We start from the raw sequence: 18,808 nt of genomic DNA, 5'->3' as shown, positions 1-18,808 counted from the left end.
CACTGGACTTATGCGTGAAGAATGAGTCCAATTCACCTCTCGAGAATGGGTGGGATTTATCTGGCTCTGCATGGAGGGAGTGTGGATACAAGTGTATATGTTAAGTTTCCACCTATGGGTCTTTGATGTTGTTATAAATGTTCCCGTACCAGCCTCCCCGAACAGGTGCCGGAATGTGGCGACTAGGGACTTTTCACAGTAACTTCATTTGAAGCCTACTTGTGACAATAAGCGATTTTCATTTTTCATAAAGAACCCTGTGATTTCACAATACAAGCCATCAAACCCAGGCCTATTTGGGATTGTGAGGTCATGGCTGAGCATGTAGAACAGAAGTGCTTACTGAGCCTGAAATGTGCATACCAGTGGTGCAGCAATGCTTCCCAAAGATTGTGTCAGTTTATTTCTGACACTATTTATGCTGCAACTGAGCCTGATATTAATGTTCCACTGTATAGCTGTAACCTTCAAGAGTGAAAAATTCACTTGGCAGCCTTCGACCTGTGGTAATTTACAGAGTAATTGGCTGTTAAATGTTTCCAACTATATACAGGTAATTTGACTTTCAAACGAAAGGTCTATTGAAAAATAAATCATGTTTACTATAGTTTCTAAAGATCCTCGGATATTTCCCTCTTGTATCTTTCATCGTCAAACCTGCGGTGCATGCATTAGTAAGAAACCCTCAAGGATTACCTACATTCGTGGTTGCCTTGATATAGATTCTCCCAGTTTAGTCTCTCGCTCATAATGTTGCGTGACTCTGCGTTAGGCATGTGTCGGCAGGAGTGATGTATTTCTGGGCTAGGTAGTGGGGGCAAAAAACAGTCCCTGTGATGCCACAAAATGTGCCTGAGTGGATGTTGACACCAGCTATTCAGTGTTTAGGTAGACGTGTGGAAAGTTTTGAGATTTTGAAAAGGATAACCATTTGTTGGAGGGACGGAAGGTAATTAAGTTAATGTAACTTTATCAGAAGTGGCCAATAAATTTATACATTTTAAATAACTCCTTTACTTCTCTGATTTTTCCTGCCGGTTGCATTATTAGAATGAAAACAATGCACTTGGAGACTGTTGTCAGGGATACGCTCTACATTCTGAAACTGGTATTTTTCAGAATGCTCTTGGCCCCTAATGCAGGGTTACAGATCCTGGATAAATGGAGGTAGAGCTTCAAGTTACTATACATGTTAAATATTTTGTGGAGGACATGGATATGTTTAGCTAAGAATAGTTGGTAGAATTTCTGCTGCAATTATTTAATACACTCATCATTTGCAAAGTTGCTTGTGCTGTCCTGTTTCATGCGGTGGTTTTTCAGCAGTTTGTGCAAATTGTGCTCCTTACTTTTTATAGAAAGCTACTTTCTAAACATCTTGGTGCGACCATTTGACTAACTGCTAAAGCCTATTGTACCGCTGAGCCACACCGAGTAGGAAAATAAAGGCTCAAATTGTCCTCTGCTGGAGTTAACTGAACTCTGAGCTTCTCTACATTTCATATCTGCGTCCTGAGAAATCAGCCAGCATCCCTTTTTTTTAATCATTGACCACCAATCCCAGGTAACTCCATGTTCAAGTAACTTGTCAGCGCACATTGTCTAAGGCCTCATGTGAGTTTGGAGGGTTGCCAGCGTCTAGGAAATTACAGAGATACGTTTTCAAGGGGGGGGGGGCGGGTGTATAAAGCAGTCTGATTTTTAAAATCTGTGTCTCTGTTATTACTCAACTGCAGCTTATTTTAAACATTTATAAGTAGCTCCCATGTCTGAAATTTAGTGAATCAAACAATATGCTCACATGTATTCCACAGACCCATTCACAGTTCCAGGACATGCACTTGGTGACTGGCTGTGTAAAATGCTGATGTGGCGGAGTGATGGCAATGAGAAAATTATACTGGAATGTTCTTGGTGTCTTAACTATCCGACAACTTCAGTTTCTGCTGTAGTACAAATTCTGCTGATTTTCCCACAAATGTGGTAGCCTAAGAACACAACATCAGAACTCGTATTCACCCATTCAACATTTGTGGTACAATACTGTAGAATTTGATTTATAAAAACGATAGGTGGATTTGAAAGATAGGCATATTCTCCTGGTAAAACATTTACTGTATCCTAGAACATAGAACATTACAGCGCAGTACAGGCCCTTCGACCCTCGATGTTGCGCCGACCTGTGAAACCACTCTAATGCCCATCTACACTACTCCCTTATCGTCCATATGTCTATCCAATGACCATTTGAATGCCCTTAGTGTTGGCGAGTCCACTACTGTTGCAGGCAGGGCATTCCACGCCCTTACTACTCTCTGAGTAAATAACCTACCTCTGACATCTGTCTTATATCTACCTCCCCTCAATTTAAAGCTATGTCCCCTCGTGCTAGACATCACCATCCGAGGAAAAAGGATCTCACTGTCCACCCTATCCAATCCTCTGATCGTCTTGTATGCCTCAATTAAGTCACCTCTTAACCTTCTCTCTAACGAAAACAGCCTCGAGTCCCTCAGCCTTTCCTCATAAGATCTTCCCTCCATACCAGGCAACATTCTGGTAAATCTCCTCTGCACCCTTTCCAATGCTTTCACATCCTATAATGCGGCGACCAGAATTGCACGCAATACTCCAAATGTGGCCGCACCAGAGTTTTGTACAGCTGCAACATGACCTCATGGCTCTGAAACTCAATCCCTCTACCATAAAAGCTAATACACCGTATGCCTTCTTAACAACCCTCTCAACCTGAGTGGCAACTTTCAGGGATCTATGTACATGGACACCGAGCTCATCCACACTGCCAAGAATCTTACCATTAGCCCAGTACTCTGTCTTCCTGTTATTGTCTTCCTGTTATCCTTCCAAAATGAATCACCTCTCACTTTTCTGCATTAAACTCCATTTGCCACCTCTCAGCCCAGCGCTGCAGCTTATCTATGTCCCTCTGTAACTTGTAACATCCTTCTGCACGGTCCACAACTCCACCGACTTTAGTGTCATCTGCAAATTTACTCACCCATCCTTCTACGCCCTCCTCCAGGTCATTTATAAGAATAACAAACAGCAGTGGCCCCAAAACCGATCCTTGTGGTACACCACTAGTAACTGGACTCCAGTCTGAACATTTCCCATCAACCACCACCCTTTGTCGTCTTCCAGCTCGCCAATTTCTGATCCAAACTGCTAAATCTCCCTGAATGCCATGCTTCCGTATTTTCTGCAGTAGCCTGCCGTGGGGAACCTTATCAAACACTTTACTGAAATCCATATACACCACATTTGACTAACTGCTAAAGCCTATTGTACCGCTGAGCCACACCGAGTAGGAAAATAAAGGCTCAAATTAACTGCTTTACCCTCATCCACCTGTTTGGTCACCTGCTCAAAGAACTCAATAAGGTTTGTGAGGCACGACCTACCCTTCACAAAACCGTGTTGACTATCTCTGATCAAATTATTCCTTTCCAGATGATTATACATCCTATCTCTTATAAACCTTTCCAAGATTTTGCCCACAACAGAAGTAAGGCTCACTGGTCTATAGTTACCGGGGTTGTCTCTACTCCCCTTCTTGAACAAGGGGACAACATTTGCTATCCTCCAGTCTTCTGGCACTATTCCTGTAGACAAAGATGACTTAAAGATCAAAGCCAAAGGCTCAGCAATCGCCTCCCTAGCTTCCCAGAGAATCCTAGGATAAATCCTGCCACCAATACCACAAAAATAGTTTAATTGGTCACTTTCTAGGATCATAGAACTGATCACAGCACAGGAGGCCATGTGAAGGATTCTTTCACATGTGCAAAGACCATACAGGACTTTTCTACCAATAGCAATGCTGTGTCCATGTGCTCATTCGACATTGCTAACCTATTCGTCAGTGTACTTCTCAAGCCATAGATATTTGGTCTGTAGCATAATGTGGCGAATTAAGTGAGTCAGTATTAATTGAACTTATGAAGTCAGTTTTAACAACACCATATATGCCTAAGTAGGTGGTGTTGCCAGGGGATCCCTTCTATGCCCAGCTCTTGTAAACATCTTTGTTGGGTTCCACAAGAAATGCACCTTTGATGGAATGACACTTGACCTCCTATCCCTAGCGTATTTTTGATAAGTAGATGATACAATGCTTTTTTTGAATCTGCAGCTGCATGTACATGCCATACTCCGGTGTACAAGGTGATGAGAGGCATGGATAGAATGGTTAGCCAGAGACTTTTCCCAAGAGCAGAAATGGCTGTCTTGAGGGGATATAATTTTAAGGTGATTGGAGGAAGGTATAGGGGAGATGTCAGAGGTAGGTTCTTTACACAGAGAGTGGTGGGTGCGTGGAATGCACTGCCAGCGGAGGTGGTGGAGTCAGAGTCATTAGGGACATTTAAGCGACTCTTGGACAGGCACATGGAAAGCAGTAAATTGAAGGGGTGTAGGTTAGGTTGATCATAGATGAGGATAAATGATCGGCACAACATCGTGGGCTGAAGGGCCTGTACTGTGCTGTACTGTTCTATATATTCTATATACTCCATCCTGCCCTAAAATTCACCTTTGAAATTGAGCATTAAAATGGGCTCCCTTTCCTTGATTTGCTGGTTGAGAAATTGTGCTCTTTTCTGCTAAACCAAGTAGATGACAGCCATTTACCTGGTTCAGTGTCTGGGTAATACCTTGACCAATCAGAGTCAACCTGCCTAGTTTGAATTTAAATAAAAATTTTAAATGACGACTGACAGTTAACTGTCAACTGGTGCATTCTCCATGGAAACACCTCTACCTATCAGAGTCCACTTGCCAACTAATCATCACTATCTTCTCATGCGGCACAAGTTGATGTTCCCTTTACACTTTGTATTCTTGCAAATTGTCCTGATGAATGCAAGAACAAAAGCTTTGAGGACAACATTTTTCAGCAATACTCGCACTCTATTTATCCCATTGCTGTTTGTGGGATATCTTATAACGTGCATTGATGTAGCACATCCCCAAATGTTTCAACAAAAAGATTGCTGAGCCAAAGGTGGTGATAATTAGCAGACGTGACCAAAAGCCTAGTGGAAAAATAATGGGTTTTAAGTAGGAGAGGAGGTAAAATGGCAATGGGATTTAAAGGGGCTGGTGTAGCACAGTGGACTAAACCGCTGACTTGTAATGCAGAACAAGGCCAGCAGCGCGGTACAATTCCCGTACTGGCCTTCCCGAATGTGCCGGAATGTGGCGACTAGGGGCTTTTCACAGTAACTTAATTGAAGCCTACTTGTGACAAGTTATTATTATTATTAAAGGGTATTCTTGAGCATGAAACTTGGAGACAGCTCAAAACGCAGCTGCCAGCGGTGTAGTGAAGCAGGAGGATAAAGCCAGAGGGACAGAGTTTGTGGAGGGTCGTGGGGTTTAAATAGGTGGGAAAGGGCAAAGCTATGAGGCTAAAAACGTTGGATGACTACAAGCCAGGGTAAGGATAGAGGAGATGCTTTCTGCTTTGTTTCCACCAGCTATGCTGTCGTGTCTCAGTATCACATCACCCCACTCCTCAGTCTGAACTGCAGAAAAATTCCTCCGCTCCAAACAACTTTGTTTCTCGTTTGCTTTCGAGATTTCCTATTTAACCATGAATAATATAAAATCAAGATGTGCAAAAACACCGCCCTTCCCTTTGTGTGCAATGTCACAGTAGATTGTGTAGTAAAAATGGTACTTCAATACATGCAGATGCTACATTTTGTTTTCGAGGTGGCCCACTGCCACCTTCTCCAGGGCAATTAACCGTGGGCAATAAATGCTGGACCAGCCAGTGACGTTCATGCCTGTGAAAGAATGAATAAAAATAATTGAGCTTAAGAGAGATAAAGCCAGTAACTTAGTTCTTTATCTGAAAGCGAAACTGACCACTGCAATTGTTAAAATTACCAGACCCAACAAAACAATTAAAATGTAATACATTAAAAGAACACCATTTTACCTTGGTGGCAGAAGAATAATACATTGTGTATTAAATGGTGTGAAACTCTTGTCCTTATAAAAGTCTACATCTTTTTTTCTGTGGGCGACACCGCAGGATCTTTGAGAAATCTTATTAAAAAGCAGTGTATGTAGTCATCACGCTTTTGCTACAGTTGCAAAATAATCTTGAAACGCTGGATATTTCTGAGCTACAACCTGGAACTGACTGGCATCCCCCAAGTTGCAACGTTTTCTGACTAAACAAAAGTCAAACTCTAGTGTCTTCGGGTCGTTTACGTCTAGCAATTATAATTTCTACCTTTTTGAAGGAATAATCCAGCTTAAATACAGACCTATCGTAACTGCCACTGTGAACATTACGTCATATAGTGCTGCTCCATTTAAAAGGCAGCCTTGCATCCAGTGAGCAAAACATTGGATGATTTGCTAGTATGTGTATATAGATGCAGTCTTGTCAGATCTGCTTTAGGAAGCTGTTTTATAGACCCGTTGTCTTACTGATTTCAATACGCAGTTATTGCAGTTGATTTAATAACTATTTTAAACCCTCAAGGTAGTTTAGAAATGTAAACAAATAGGAGAGATGAATACATAAGTGCTATGTTCGGAAAATAATGGCAGCACGGTGGCGCATTGATCAGCATAGCTGCCTCATGACGCTGAGGTCCCAGGTTCAATCCCAGCTCTGGGACACTGTCCATGTGGAGTTTGCACATTCTCCCCATGTTTGTGTGTTGTGGGTTTCGCCCCCACAACCCAAAGATGTGCAAGGTAGGTGGATTAGCCACGCTAAATTGCCCTTTAATTGGAAAACACTAATTGGGTACTCTATAAAAAAAAAAAAAAAAAAAAAAAAAAAAAATTTTAATGATTGGAAAATATGCTGATTATGGCAGGGCTTGGCAGTCTTGTAATTTGATTATTAACTTTTAATATTTTTCTTCTAAAGGGTCAATGGTATATGGTTATCGAAGAAGTGAGTCAGTTTCACCGCTCACTCGTGCCCTTGCCAGTTTGGTCTTGGTACCTGATTGGTAATAAAGAATCAGATGGTTCTGTGATCTGGACTCTTGGTATTCTGCTAGGTTTGTTCTACCTCATACTCAAGGTAAGCAGAAAATATCAGCTTTGTTATGATATAGCAGATGGTAATTGCCGGGCTAACCAAATCCCAAACGGAAATTTGGTCAAGCTATCACAACAATTTATAATTTGTAATTTTTATTACAACAAGGTATGTGTACTGAAGTCAGAAGTAAAGATACCAATACCACTTTTGGAGATTTAAATAATTAAATTGAAACATTTACTCACATGACCACAGCAAGCAGAGCTCATGGCTGAAACCAGAGCAGTATCTCCCGATAAAAGCAGGGTGACTTCTCCAGCAAAATGTATTGAGTGGAGAATAGTTACAAAACACAAATGTACACAAAATCCTGATCATTAACGGATTACAGTCTATAGGTGTGATTGATTGGGTAATTCTCCTTTCTGCCAAAGAATACTTTCCAATAGCAGATTGTATTTATATAGTCCCTTTAACATAATGAAATATCCTACTGCTGTCACTGTCTGCAGCCTTATTTGTGTCAAAACAGTTTTGTAATTTAAAGAAATCTTCCAATAAAGCTCCCAAGCTTTTCTGGATTAGTGAAAGATGTCCCAATATCTTTAGTCTTACCACCAGCATAGTTTTCCACTCTCACCATTATCCTGGTGCGGCCACGCATTGTTGATGCACGTTTGCTAATATGGCAAAAATATGAAATCCGCTTTCTCTGCGCAGCTTTAAGGAGGAGGGGGCTGCACAAGTGGGAAGAAGGAGCAAAAGGAAATAATAGAATGTCAACATGGTAATGTTTCCGTTAATGTTGACAGAAGAGCTAAAGGTGCTTTGCTCTTGTGAAACTTATGTGTCAACTCTAACTTAGCAGTTTAGCAATTAAGATGATGCACTGACAGTTCTGCTGACATACAGGTAGTGTTTGATTAGTTCTTGATGTCAGTACTTCAGTAGCAAAGGAATCCTAATGAGAGGATAGGAAAAACCTGACCAGATTTATCTCATGGCAGAGCTGTGCCGCATGACTAGTTTTTAACATCAAGCTGTGCTGTCGTCAGAGCGTAGTGACTTACCCCAGCCATCAATGCCCTATTACACAGCAATCTCCTGAAATACACTGCAAATGGGGATGGGAAATGCAGAGAGGTAGCCCATTCCCGCAGTTGCCCTTGAACAAGTGGTAGTGAGCCATCTGCAATTGTGTGGCTTTGGCACTTAAGAGCCAACCACATTGCTGTGGATCTGGAGTTGCATTTAAATCAAACTGAGAAAGGATGAAGAACGTAAGTGGAACCCGATGGGTTTTCAAACACCAATTTGGTAGTTTCATTATTTATTTATCAATGAATTGAATTTAAATTTGACCAGCTGCCATGTCTTTGGAGCAAGGGTGCGGCCTCTGGATTACTAGTCCAGTAACTAGTACACTGAGAGCTGGTTAGCTCAATTGGCTAGACAGCTAGCTCGTGGGGCAGAATAAGCCCAGAAGCACAGAGTTCGATCCCCATTCTGGCTGAGGTAGACTTGCCTCCTCACTCACCCTGTAGTAAAACAAATTGTGGCCCTTTTCTATGATTCGACAGAGAGTTACCAAGGATCTGTCTCTGGGTAGAAAACATAAAGAACGTTATCACTACGCTGCCACGCACTAGTAACTGCGATTCCAGTAATTGGTCCTGATGCCTTGTTTTTGATTCTCAGCTCCTCGGAATTTATGGCCGATGGAGCAATTTCAGGAGGTCTCTGAAGAGTTTGATCCACAAGCAGGTGAATAAGTACAATCTTGTTATGTTCTAGAGGTTCCTAACCTCTCTTCTGCTTTTTTCTCCAACTGAACCACCCTCTAGCAAAAGCCTTCTACCTCTAAAACCTCTTAAAAACATGTCAAACCACCGTTTAATGTCATTTTCATTATTTTTAAGAAGCTTACAATGAAAGCCTCGTCACCTTGCATGTCAAATACAATATATTTTTGAAAATAGAGGCAATTTAAAAATGTTTCCCACTTAAGTTTTCAGTTTTTTGAAGTCTGCATTTCTTCGATGTGAAAGTTCATAAATGAAGGAAATACTGTGAGCAACATCTCACCGGTAACCTTAATGTGACAGCTGAGTCTGCCTTTGTGAGCAGAGTCACTTGATCTGGGGAGGGACTGCTGACAGGGAATCTCGCAGGTCTTGCTCCACTGACAGGCGCTCCCTCTTGCTTTACACAAGTCAGTTTTGGGAACGCCAACTCGCACAGGCCAGTTGTGGGAAATAGTAAGATTACTGCTACAACGCAGCCTGAAATGGAGGGATATTGTGTCCTGAAAGCTAAAATGTGTCCAGAAGCATCCTTGCAACCTTCAGTTTCAGTCTATGATCCATCTTGTGCTCTATAAATTCCTCTTTTTTTTTAATATATAAGGACAATTTCTTTGATGATTCAAAAGAAAGTGAACTAAATGGACCATGTACCCAAAGTCTTCCAAATTCACGAAGGGGAAGTAGCATTCAAACCTCTCTTGTAGTGTAATTCGTGAAAGGGAAGTAGCATTCAAACCTCTCTGGTAGTATTTTAAGATGTGTGGAGATGAGGTCGAGTATGGTTTTGCCAGCAGGATTTGCTGATATCGGGGTGGCACGGTGGCGCAGTGGTTAGTACTGCTGCCTCATGGCGCCGAGGACCCGGGTTCGATCCCGGCCCCGGGTCACTGCCCGTGTGGAGTTTGTACATTCTCCCTGTGTTTGCGTGGGTTTATCCCCACAGCCCAAAGATGTGCAGGTTAGGTGGATTGGCCACACTAAAATTGGAAAAAAATAATTGGGTACTCAAAATTTTTTTTAAAACTATTTTTTTTAAAAATGATTTTCCGATGCCAGCTAGAGCATGTCAATCAACCCACTCGCCGCTTTTTCCTGCCAAAGGGCCAGTTTTGATCTGAAGCCTTGAAGTTTATCTCGTTTTCCCCCTGCACTTTAACCTTCAATTCATTCAGATAGCTGAATGTATCTGAAAGATATGCAAGCTTGGCACAGCAAGAATCATCACAAATCTTTCTGTGGCACTTGATGCAGAGCCAAAAGGTCTTTCAGTGCGCTTGTGGAGCTCAGAACGACGAGAGAGGACCCTTCCCTGAGACAGCCATAGCAAGTCTGTGTGCATGGGTAAACTCTGGTACTTGGCTCCCATCTCTTCACACAAAACACTAAACTAGTGCGATTTCAAAGGACGTGACTCCACATAATTCATGATTTTCACTGTTTGGTCTAATGCCGCAGTTAGCTCGGGTGGCATTGCTTTGACAACAAGGACGTCAATGTGCAGGATACACAGGCTGACCTGGATGCCAGGATTCCATTCTTTCACCTTACCCACAAAGCCTTTACCTTCCCCATCATGGAAGCGGCTCCATCAGTGCAGATGCTATTGCACTTGGTCCAGTTAAGACTGTTTTCCCCAGATAAGCTGTGTGACACAAGAGATTTCCCCTCTGATTGCATGACCAGGCATTTCTTTGCAAAAGGAGAAATTCTCTTTGGAATCACTATCAACATACGTGACATTGGCTAAGAGCTGGCAGTGTTCGCTAATATCTGTGGAGTTATCAATCTGCAGGGTAAATTTTCCACTCCATTCCAATTTCTTCTGAAACCCCTGTTCAATATCAACTAACATGTCGTCGGTGGGCCTTTCGATTGTATTATCAGAGAGAGGAACCTTTGTCAATTTTTTTGGCATTGCTCTCATACCTTTGCACGCTGGGCTTTGGCAGTGGTGTGCGGCTTTGATTTCGCTATTAGCTCAGCCACCAGATAACTTGCCTCCTGCACATTGTCTGAAACCAGCACACACTCCATCATATGGTGATTTTTCTTTTCTATTTTTTCTCTCAGGTATTTGTATCTCCTTGCTGGAGGGCGAATGGTATTTTGTATGCAAATGACGCTTCATCTCACTTGTACCTTTGCAGCGTTTGAGAGCTTCTCCCTGCAAATTAGGCATTCTGGGACATGGCAAGAGGCATTGCCAGTCATTGAAAATCCAACGGCCAAGTAGCTGTTGCTGCACCGTGTGTACACAAATCTCTTTCTTCCCCTGAGGTTTAATTCTTACAGCTACATCGGAATCAGAGTGGGATTCCAGAATTTACCCAGAGAAAACTGGTCAAATACACCACAATGCACAAGAAATGCCCTCAAGCATCAACTTACAAGCATAATTTCAGCTCTTTGGTTGTGCCAAGTTGAAAACTAGTTCTCCAAAGGTGTAACCTTGACCCAGTGCCCTGCAGCATGGAGTTATCAACTTTCAGTGACCGTCTCTGATCTTCAAGGCTTCATTTTGGCTCTCTCCAGCTACTATGGCTTCTTTCAAGCCCACCTCACTTAAGGTCTGCTCCTCACAGCCCTTTCTCTAATTGGAGCCTGCTTTTTTTTGTCCGTTTTATTGGTTTCCGTTTCTTACCTCCGTCTTCTTCCCTTATTGCAGACATTGATTTTTTTTACTTCTTCCTGCCCTCTCTCCCATTTTTTTTTTTAACCCCTCCCTGTCTCCCTCACCCCTCCCAGGGTTTTCGCCCCCTTTCAGTGTTTTTGCTTTTTGCCGGCATCTCCAAGTGCCGAGGAACCTTGTGTATCCTGTACATGTGTCGCCTGGGAAAGGGCCACGTGTGCACGGTTTTTTTTATGTTGGTAATCCAAACCAAGCCTGTGTGGGAGGCCCCCGGTTCATCAGGACTTGGAAATGCCGCCAACTGAGCTGAAAATGAAGGTCAGATTTATTTACATTAATTTTAATCACTTTGAATCTTATTTCTTGGCTTCATGGAACCTCTGGTCTAGTAAACTAATTGCTTCCTTTTTGCATTCCCTCCAAGTGGTCATTTTTCAGATAGCGACAACGGATGCAAATAAAATAGTGATCTGCTGCCGCCTCTTGGTCACTGTGTGACACTGCAGCTTGGTAGTCTTGTAATTTGGACAGTAAGAAGTCGTACAACACCAGGTTAAAGTCCAACAGGTTTGTTTCGATGTCACTAGCTTTCGGAGCGCTGCTCCTTCCTCGGGTGAATGAAGAGGTATGCTCCAGAAACATATATATATATATATATATATATATATAATATATATATATAGACAGATTCAAAGATGCCAGGCAATGCTTGGAATGCGAGCATTAGCAGGTGATTAAATCAGGTGAAGTGTTCCCCGACTGGAAGGGAACATTCCTGCCTGGTGATTGTCGCGCGATGTCCGTTCATTCGTTGTCGCAGCGTCTGCACTTCAGCAGTCAAGGGCATTCAGCCTCTGATCTCCGGGTAAGCGTTCTCCAAGGCGGCCTTCAGGTCACGCAACAACGCAGAATCGCCGAGCAGAAACTTATAGCCAAGTTCCACACACATGAGTGCAGCCTCAACCGGGACCTGGGATTCATGTCACATTACATTCATCCCCCACCATCTGGCCTGCGAAATCCTACCAACTGTCCTGGCTTGACACAATTCACACCTCTTCAACCTGGGGTTACCCCATCTCTGGATCTGTAAAGATTTAATCACCTGTTAATGCTCGCATTCCAAGCATTGCCTGGCATCTTTGAATCTGTCTAATATATGGTTCTGGAGCATACCTCTTCATTCACCTGAGGAAGGAGCAGCGCTCCAAAAGCTAGTGACATCGAAACAAACCTGTTGGACTTTAACCTGGTGTTGTAAGACTTTTTACTGTGCTCACCCCAGTCCAACGCCGGCATCTCCACATCATGGCTTGTAATTTGGAAATACATATATTTAAGCAAATTTAAAAATTCCCCTCATTTAAAGACATTTGCCTCCTCTAATCAGTCTTCAGGTTTCCCCCTGAATTATCTGTAAAACCTCAAAGCAAAGTTTGCAACAGAATTTATTTTTATAAAAGAATATTTAAACTTCTCCTTGGCCTCCTATGGTAACCGGAGTCCTCACCAGTATATTGACTTTACCCCATCTGATTTATGCTCTCCATTTTTCAAAGTTCATGGTAATCTGGAAAGCATTCACAAGATTTGACCGGATGAGAAGGCCCACCTATGCTCATTAATTGGGGAGCAGGGAGAAATACTACCTCCATTGTGTTGTCCCGCTGTTTCGTGAACAATTCCATTACCCTGCCTGGAAGTCCATGTCTCACATTGATCACTCTGTTTGAACAGGAACGTGTGTTAAATTTGCCTTTTGCTAGTTTGAACCTGTGCCCATTTGCTTAAGGTTCAGTGGCCATTTTATTTACAAAGAGAACAATGCAACAGAGTGCATTTCCCAGGGCAATTGAGCATGTCCTTGAAGAGCACCAATTTGCAGGGTAATGGGGAAAAGGCTGGGGAGTGGGATTAATTAGATGGTTCTTTCAAAGAGCTGGCACGATCCTCCTACTGTGCTGCTGGATTTTACGATTTTCTCTGATGCAGGACATGGGTTTTAAAGAGTTTTGTTTTTAAAGGCAAGTCACTTTGCAGTATCAGTCCTATTTCTGAGCTGTCAGCACTTTTACATTATTCCAACCTGACAAACTAGGTTTGGAGAAGTATATATTGAGGACTGAGCAAAATGGGTAAAAATAATGGTTGCTTTCAATGGTTTGGATGCTTTGTATGGATTAACTGAAAATAAACATAATTGGGTTTTTAATTAGACCCTCAGCAATTTGACTTATTGTAATATGTTTATGAGAATAGTTAGGGTGCTTTTGAATCACCTTACTTGGCAATGAGAACCATTTAGGTTGGTGTCTGTTAATCTGTAGCATTATGTTGCCTGATCTTTGTTCAAGACAACTTTGGTGTAGCTCTAAACTGTTCCTTTATCTTTCCGTTTTCCTGGGTAACCTAGTTACTCGGCCTAGTATGGTTTATTTTTTAAAAACTTAATAGCGCCAGGGTACCAGGTTCGATTCCCGGCTTGGGTCACTGTCTGTGCGGTGTCTGCACGTTCTCTCCATGTCTGCGTGGGTTCCTCCGGCTCCGACAAGTCCCGAAAGGTACTATTAGGTAATTTGGACACTGAATTCTCCCTCTGTGTACCCGAACAGGTGCCAGAATGTGGCGACCAGGGGCTTTTCATAGTAACTTCATTGCAGTGTTAATGTAAGCCTACTTGTGACGATAAAGATTATTATTATCGAAAATTGCCTGAACATATTTTTAAAATGTGCATTACTGGACCACCTACTGGCCAGCCCATGCAACTACATCTTACAGACAGCTGTTTACATGCAGGATTTCTATTTTAAATGTGGACGATTTCAATGTTAACATTTTTTATACAACAATTGACAACAGAAAGAGTTGGTCTCCATGCAGACTGTTTTTATTTTTTAAAAATCTGTCCATAAATATATATACTCGTCTTAACAAAACCATTAACCAATATCACGTTGCTCTGTTGAAGCACTATGGAATTACAGCCAGCAAACGTCAGTGCAGTGATGCAGGAGACATTTGCCCCATCTGCCAGACTGAATTCAGAGAGCCTATTCTCCTCATCTGTCAGGTAAATGTCTTAATGAGAGGTAGAAAAATCAAATCAAATGGAGAGATCTGTTATCATTAGCTCCCTTAACTCTTTTCACTTTCTCTCCTGAAGCACATATTCTGTGAGGAGTGCATCTCACTCTGGTTCAATCGAGAAAAAACTTGCCCCTTGTGTCGGACTGTCATCTTGGACTACATTCAGACCTGGCGGGACGGTGCAACATCTACCCATCTACAAATTTATTAACCAGCTGATCCAGTCCCTTTGGCCAATGATATTGAAATAGGACTGTACGTGCAACTAAGATTTTCTAACAATTAAATACAAAGGAGAGCTTTTTTTTTTTAAAGAAAGAAACTTTTAGTAATAAAACTCTTAAAAGATAAATGCTTTATTTTGTTAGCAGACATTATTTGACTTAAATCACAATATTTTGATTTACAATTGCTGAAATTTGTATATTATATGTATTCATTTATTGCAGTTCTTATTAAGCCTCTCCGTGCTCCTTTCCAAATCCAAATTGGAAATACTATTTGAAACTCATTATTGGATTCTGGCTAGGTGTTATCTTTAGATGTCAAACGATCAGGCTTTGGGTTTAGACTTTTATTGTATGACTCTAATTTGGGCGGTGGCGGGGGGGCGGGGAAAGAAGTTTCTGTCAACCCCAGATAATTACTGTTTCCATGTCCTTAATAGAAACGTCAATGCTCTGAATAGCTCGGTTTGTTCTCTTGAAGAACTCCTAAGTAAGTCTTGATGGAAATTTCAGGGAACAAGACTGGCAAGGCTTGGCAATTTGAGCACCATCACAGAGAGCTTATCCACACCCAAGTCACAGGGACATGGAGATGCTTATTTTCTTAGTTTTCTGGGCCTGCTATCCAGGTCGATTGGACGTGAATATAATGAACTTGTAGAAATGGCAACAAACTTCCCTGAGCCACTCTTTGTGCAGTGAGATGATGCAATTTCATAAGAAATTGTGTTGCATGGGTCGTAAAATGTAACAAACCTCTATCCGATGATTTTAAAAAAGGGCCGAAGTGGAAGAGGGTAAAGAGCATTACGTGAAAACAGGCAATTACTACGAGTCCAAACTCTTGCAAGTAAACTAGAGTAATATTCACAATGTCGAAAGGCAGATGTGCCAGTTAGATTATTCTTTGGAGGGTTAGACGAGTGTCTGATTAGCTTTCATAAAGTCATGTAAATGCAGAGGTATTCAGCCCATCACAGCCATGCCACGCTTGTGTTACTTGGCTTAGTTACAATGCTAGACATCAATGACTGGGTAAGCCCAATACCAAGCCACCCCCCGCCCCCATTTTTCCACCAAAAAAAACACTTCTACCTCTCTGTATTGTCAATCAAATCAGTAGGAGGGGAATGAGTTGAGGGAATAGAGGAAAAATGGCAAGAGTCTAAATGAACAAGTTTTGAAAGTTACTGTCAAAACCTCAAGACTTGCCTTCAGATATATTTGCAGAACCATTTTACAACAGTTGAATCATGATGCGCATCATTGAAAGCAGTTTTACTTTGTGTTAATCGAGAAACTGACATTTATCATTTTAGAATGTGTTAATTTGTTTTGAACAGTCCTGAGCTTATTTCTCTAATAGTGAAGAGCAGGAATGGGAAGAGAGGCAATGGCTAAGATTTCCCCAAATTAATCACTATCCTGTCATCTCCCAAGTGCACCTGTGGATTTGGGTGAAGATATCCACTCGCTCGCTCTCTCTCACGCTCGCTCTCTCACTCCAATAATGCTTGGTCTTTACTATGGAAGGACCGATTCCTACCAAGACTCTCATTGAGAGTACACCCAAAAAAAGCTCTTTACCAGATTCTTCGACCAAGTAAAACTATGCCACTGCATAGATTTTGGCTTCATAGCAACTTGACAAAACAAATGGCATATCTCTACATTGAGGTCCCTTTCTGCCTCCCATCACCAAGCAACCTCAGACCACCACCACCTTCAGAAGGGCATCTCACGCCACATGCAGTCCAACCTTAGTGGGGCTGTCAGGCTGGGATGGTCGACAAGCAGTATTGCTACCTGTCTAAATCTCTTAGTGCAAAAGCAGTGGGAGCTGAACTTGCTGGATTATTTATTTTTCTTCTGTCCCAGTTTTAAATCCTGTACTTCAGGGAATGACATTTCCTCAGAGTTGGGGAGAGGGTGGGAACAAAATCTAGCCAGTGTTACCAAATTTTAATACACCATACTGCCTTACAAGAGGTTTTATACTGAGTCAGGAATTCACATAGTCACATGTAGTTTCACATTCATTTTGATTCTTAAATTTTCAATCAACTTTACAAGGGCTTTGTTTTGTGCCTCGCGTGCAATTTCTTAATTATGTTTTTTTGAAAGAAAATATAAAACCCTAATATCGCTACCTACCTAAATTTTAAAATAAAGGTACTGAAAAAAGAAAATGTGAAATCATGCGTAAGATTTTATGCCAAAAATGTCACTGGATTGAGATGAAATACCCTCCATCCCTTCTCCCTCAGGGAAGCCAACTACTGCTGGTGGATCTGCTTTAAAATATTGAGTAGATTTCTTTTAAAAATAAGTGTTTTAAGAAAGTATTCACTCCAGGGGCAGCACTGCTGCCTCACTGCGCCGAGGACCCGGGTTCGATCCCGGCCCCTGGGTCACTCTCCATGTGGAGTTTGCACATTCTCCCCGTGTCTGTGTGGGTTCCACCCCCACAACCCAAAGATGTGCAGGGTAGGTGGATTGGCCACGCTAAATTGCCCCTTAATTGAAAAAGAAAAAAATTGGGTACTCTAAATTTATATTTTAAAAGTATTCGCTCCACCACCTGTGTACCCCAAACACACAATGTCCTATTTGCTGTGGATCCTTCGAGTACGGGCAAGCAAACAGGCAGAGGGATCGCTCCTTGTCACAGGGTGTACATTCCAACCAGACGGGGTGAATCAGATGCTGCTGGCTGTGAACGGGTTCTGTAGCTCCCAAATCTCAGCACTTGTATCCCTAACAGATTGTGAGTCAAAAAGCGGAATCTAGTCTGTATTTCTACTACATCTGCTCATGGGGTGTGATTCAATTTCAATGAAATCAAATTAAATCACCAGCCTATAAATTGTTACAATTACTTTAGATGAGTCTGCTGTCTTTCTGATTTGTTTTGGACTTCAGTAACTTCCTTTAATGTTTAAATTTGGTTTATTTTACTTGGTAGAATACATGTTGTGAGAGAAATATGAAATGAATATTCTCTCCATCTCATCTAGATTTGAAGAATTATAAATAAAATGATTTCTCTGGCAATGACATTGGTGTTTACTTGTCTTCAGAACGCATTCTTTATTTGCTCTTGACTGTAAAGAATACTTAAATGTACCAAAACAAAGGGCAGCACGGTGGCGCAGTGGTTAGCAGTTGCTGCCTCACGGCGGCGAGGACCCGGGTTCGATCCCGGCTCCGGGTCACTGTCGGTGTGGAGTTTGCATATTCTCCCCGTGTCTGCGTGGGTCTCATCCCCACAACCCAAACATGTGCAGGGTAGGTGGATTGGCTGTGATAAAATTGCCCTTTAATTAGAAAAATCTAAAAAAAGTACCAAACAACATATTCAATACAGGGGTCAATAGCTTCATGAACAAGTGGAAACTTATTTTGGAGAAACCAGGGGAGGGTAAATGTTACAAAAAAGTACCGGGCCATTGAGCGGAGGTCAAATACATTGCAAGGGAACTTTCTTCCAGCTGACACTGTCCAATCTTATTTTGATGATTAATTTTATAAACAGATTGGGAACTAACACACATCTTCAGGTTGTAATTATTTTAGTCTATTAAAGCAATCTCAGCACATCTGTCAGTAACCACTCAAATAGGAAACAAGGAATCATCTTGTAAAGGTGTAAGAAGCAGTCTTATATCCATCTCAATCTTTCTCCAGTTCACATTTACTTGCTTGAGAAATCCCCATTTGGCAGATTTCAAGCTCATCTTTGTGCACCACACCCTGAAGTTTAAATGTTTCTTTACAATATTCTAGTTGAATTAGTAAATTTCAAATTTAAGTTGACTTTTTTGAGGTTTGACCTTTTTTTTGAGCTTTGAACATGCTTCTGAAGGTTATATAAAAGCTTGATACTTGCATTAAACGAACAGCCTGGTATAAGAATTTTGCTAAATCCCTAGTTATACAGCCTGTGAAACAATCAATATTTCTGCCTTTTTTCTTTTATGTTGGAATGTAGTACCACCACAGACAGAGCTGGCGAGGCCCT

General features: G+C 41.8%; 1 protein-coding gene across 1 annotated transcript in view; it reads left to right on the top strand.

Moving 5' to 3' along the window:
* rnft1 (ring finger protein, transmembrane 1) overlaps nucleotides 1–17,844 on the top strand; it is a 41,052-nt gene extending 23,208 nt beyond the window's left edge. The window contains exons 6-9 of the mRNA XM_072469925.1: nucleotides 6,917–7,075; nucleotides 8,735–8,800; nucleotides 14,442–14,543; nucleotides 14,637–17,844. Coding sequence (XP_072326026.1) covers nucleotides 6,917–7,075; nucleotides 8,735–8,800; nucleotides 14,442–14,543; nucleotides 14,637–14,771 — 462 coding nt within the window. The 3' untranslated portion in view covers nucleotides 14,772–17,844. The remainder of the gene's footprint in view (nucleotides 1–6,916; nucleotides 7,076–8,734; nucleotides 8,801–14,441; nucleotides 14,544–14,636) is intronic.
* Nucleotides 17,845–18,808: the final 964 nt, after the last annotated feature.

Source organism: Scyliorhinus torazame, chromosome 12 (genome assembly GCF_047496885.1).
Source record: "Scyliorhinus torazame isolate Kashiwa2021f chromosome 12, sScyTor2.1, whole genome shotgun sequence".
Lineage (NCBI taxonomy): Eukaryota > Metazoa > Chordata > Chondrichthyes > Carcharhiniformes > Scyliorhinidae > Scyliorhinus > Scyliorhinus torazame.
Note: the sequence above shows the minus strand (reverse complement) of the source record. Positions and strands in the feature narration are given on the sequence as shown.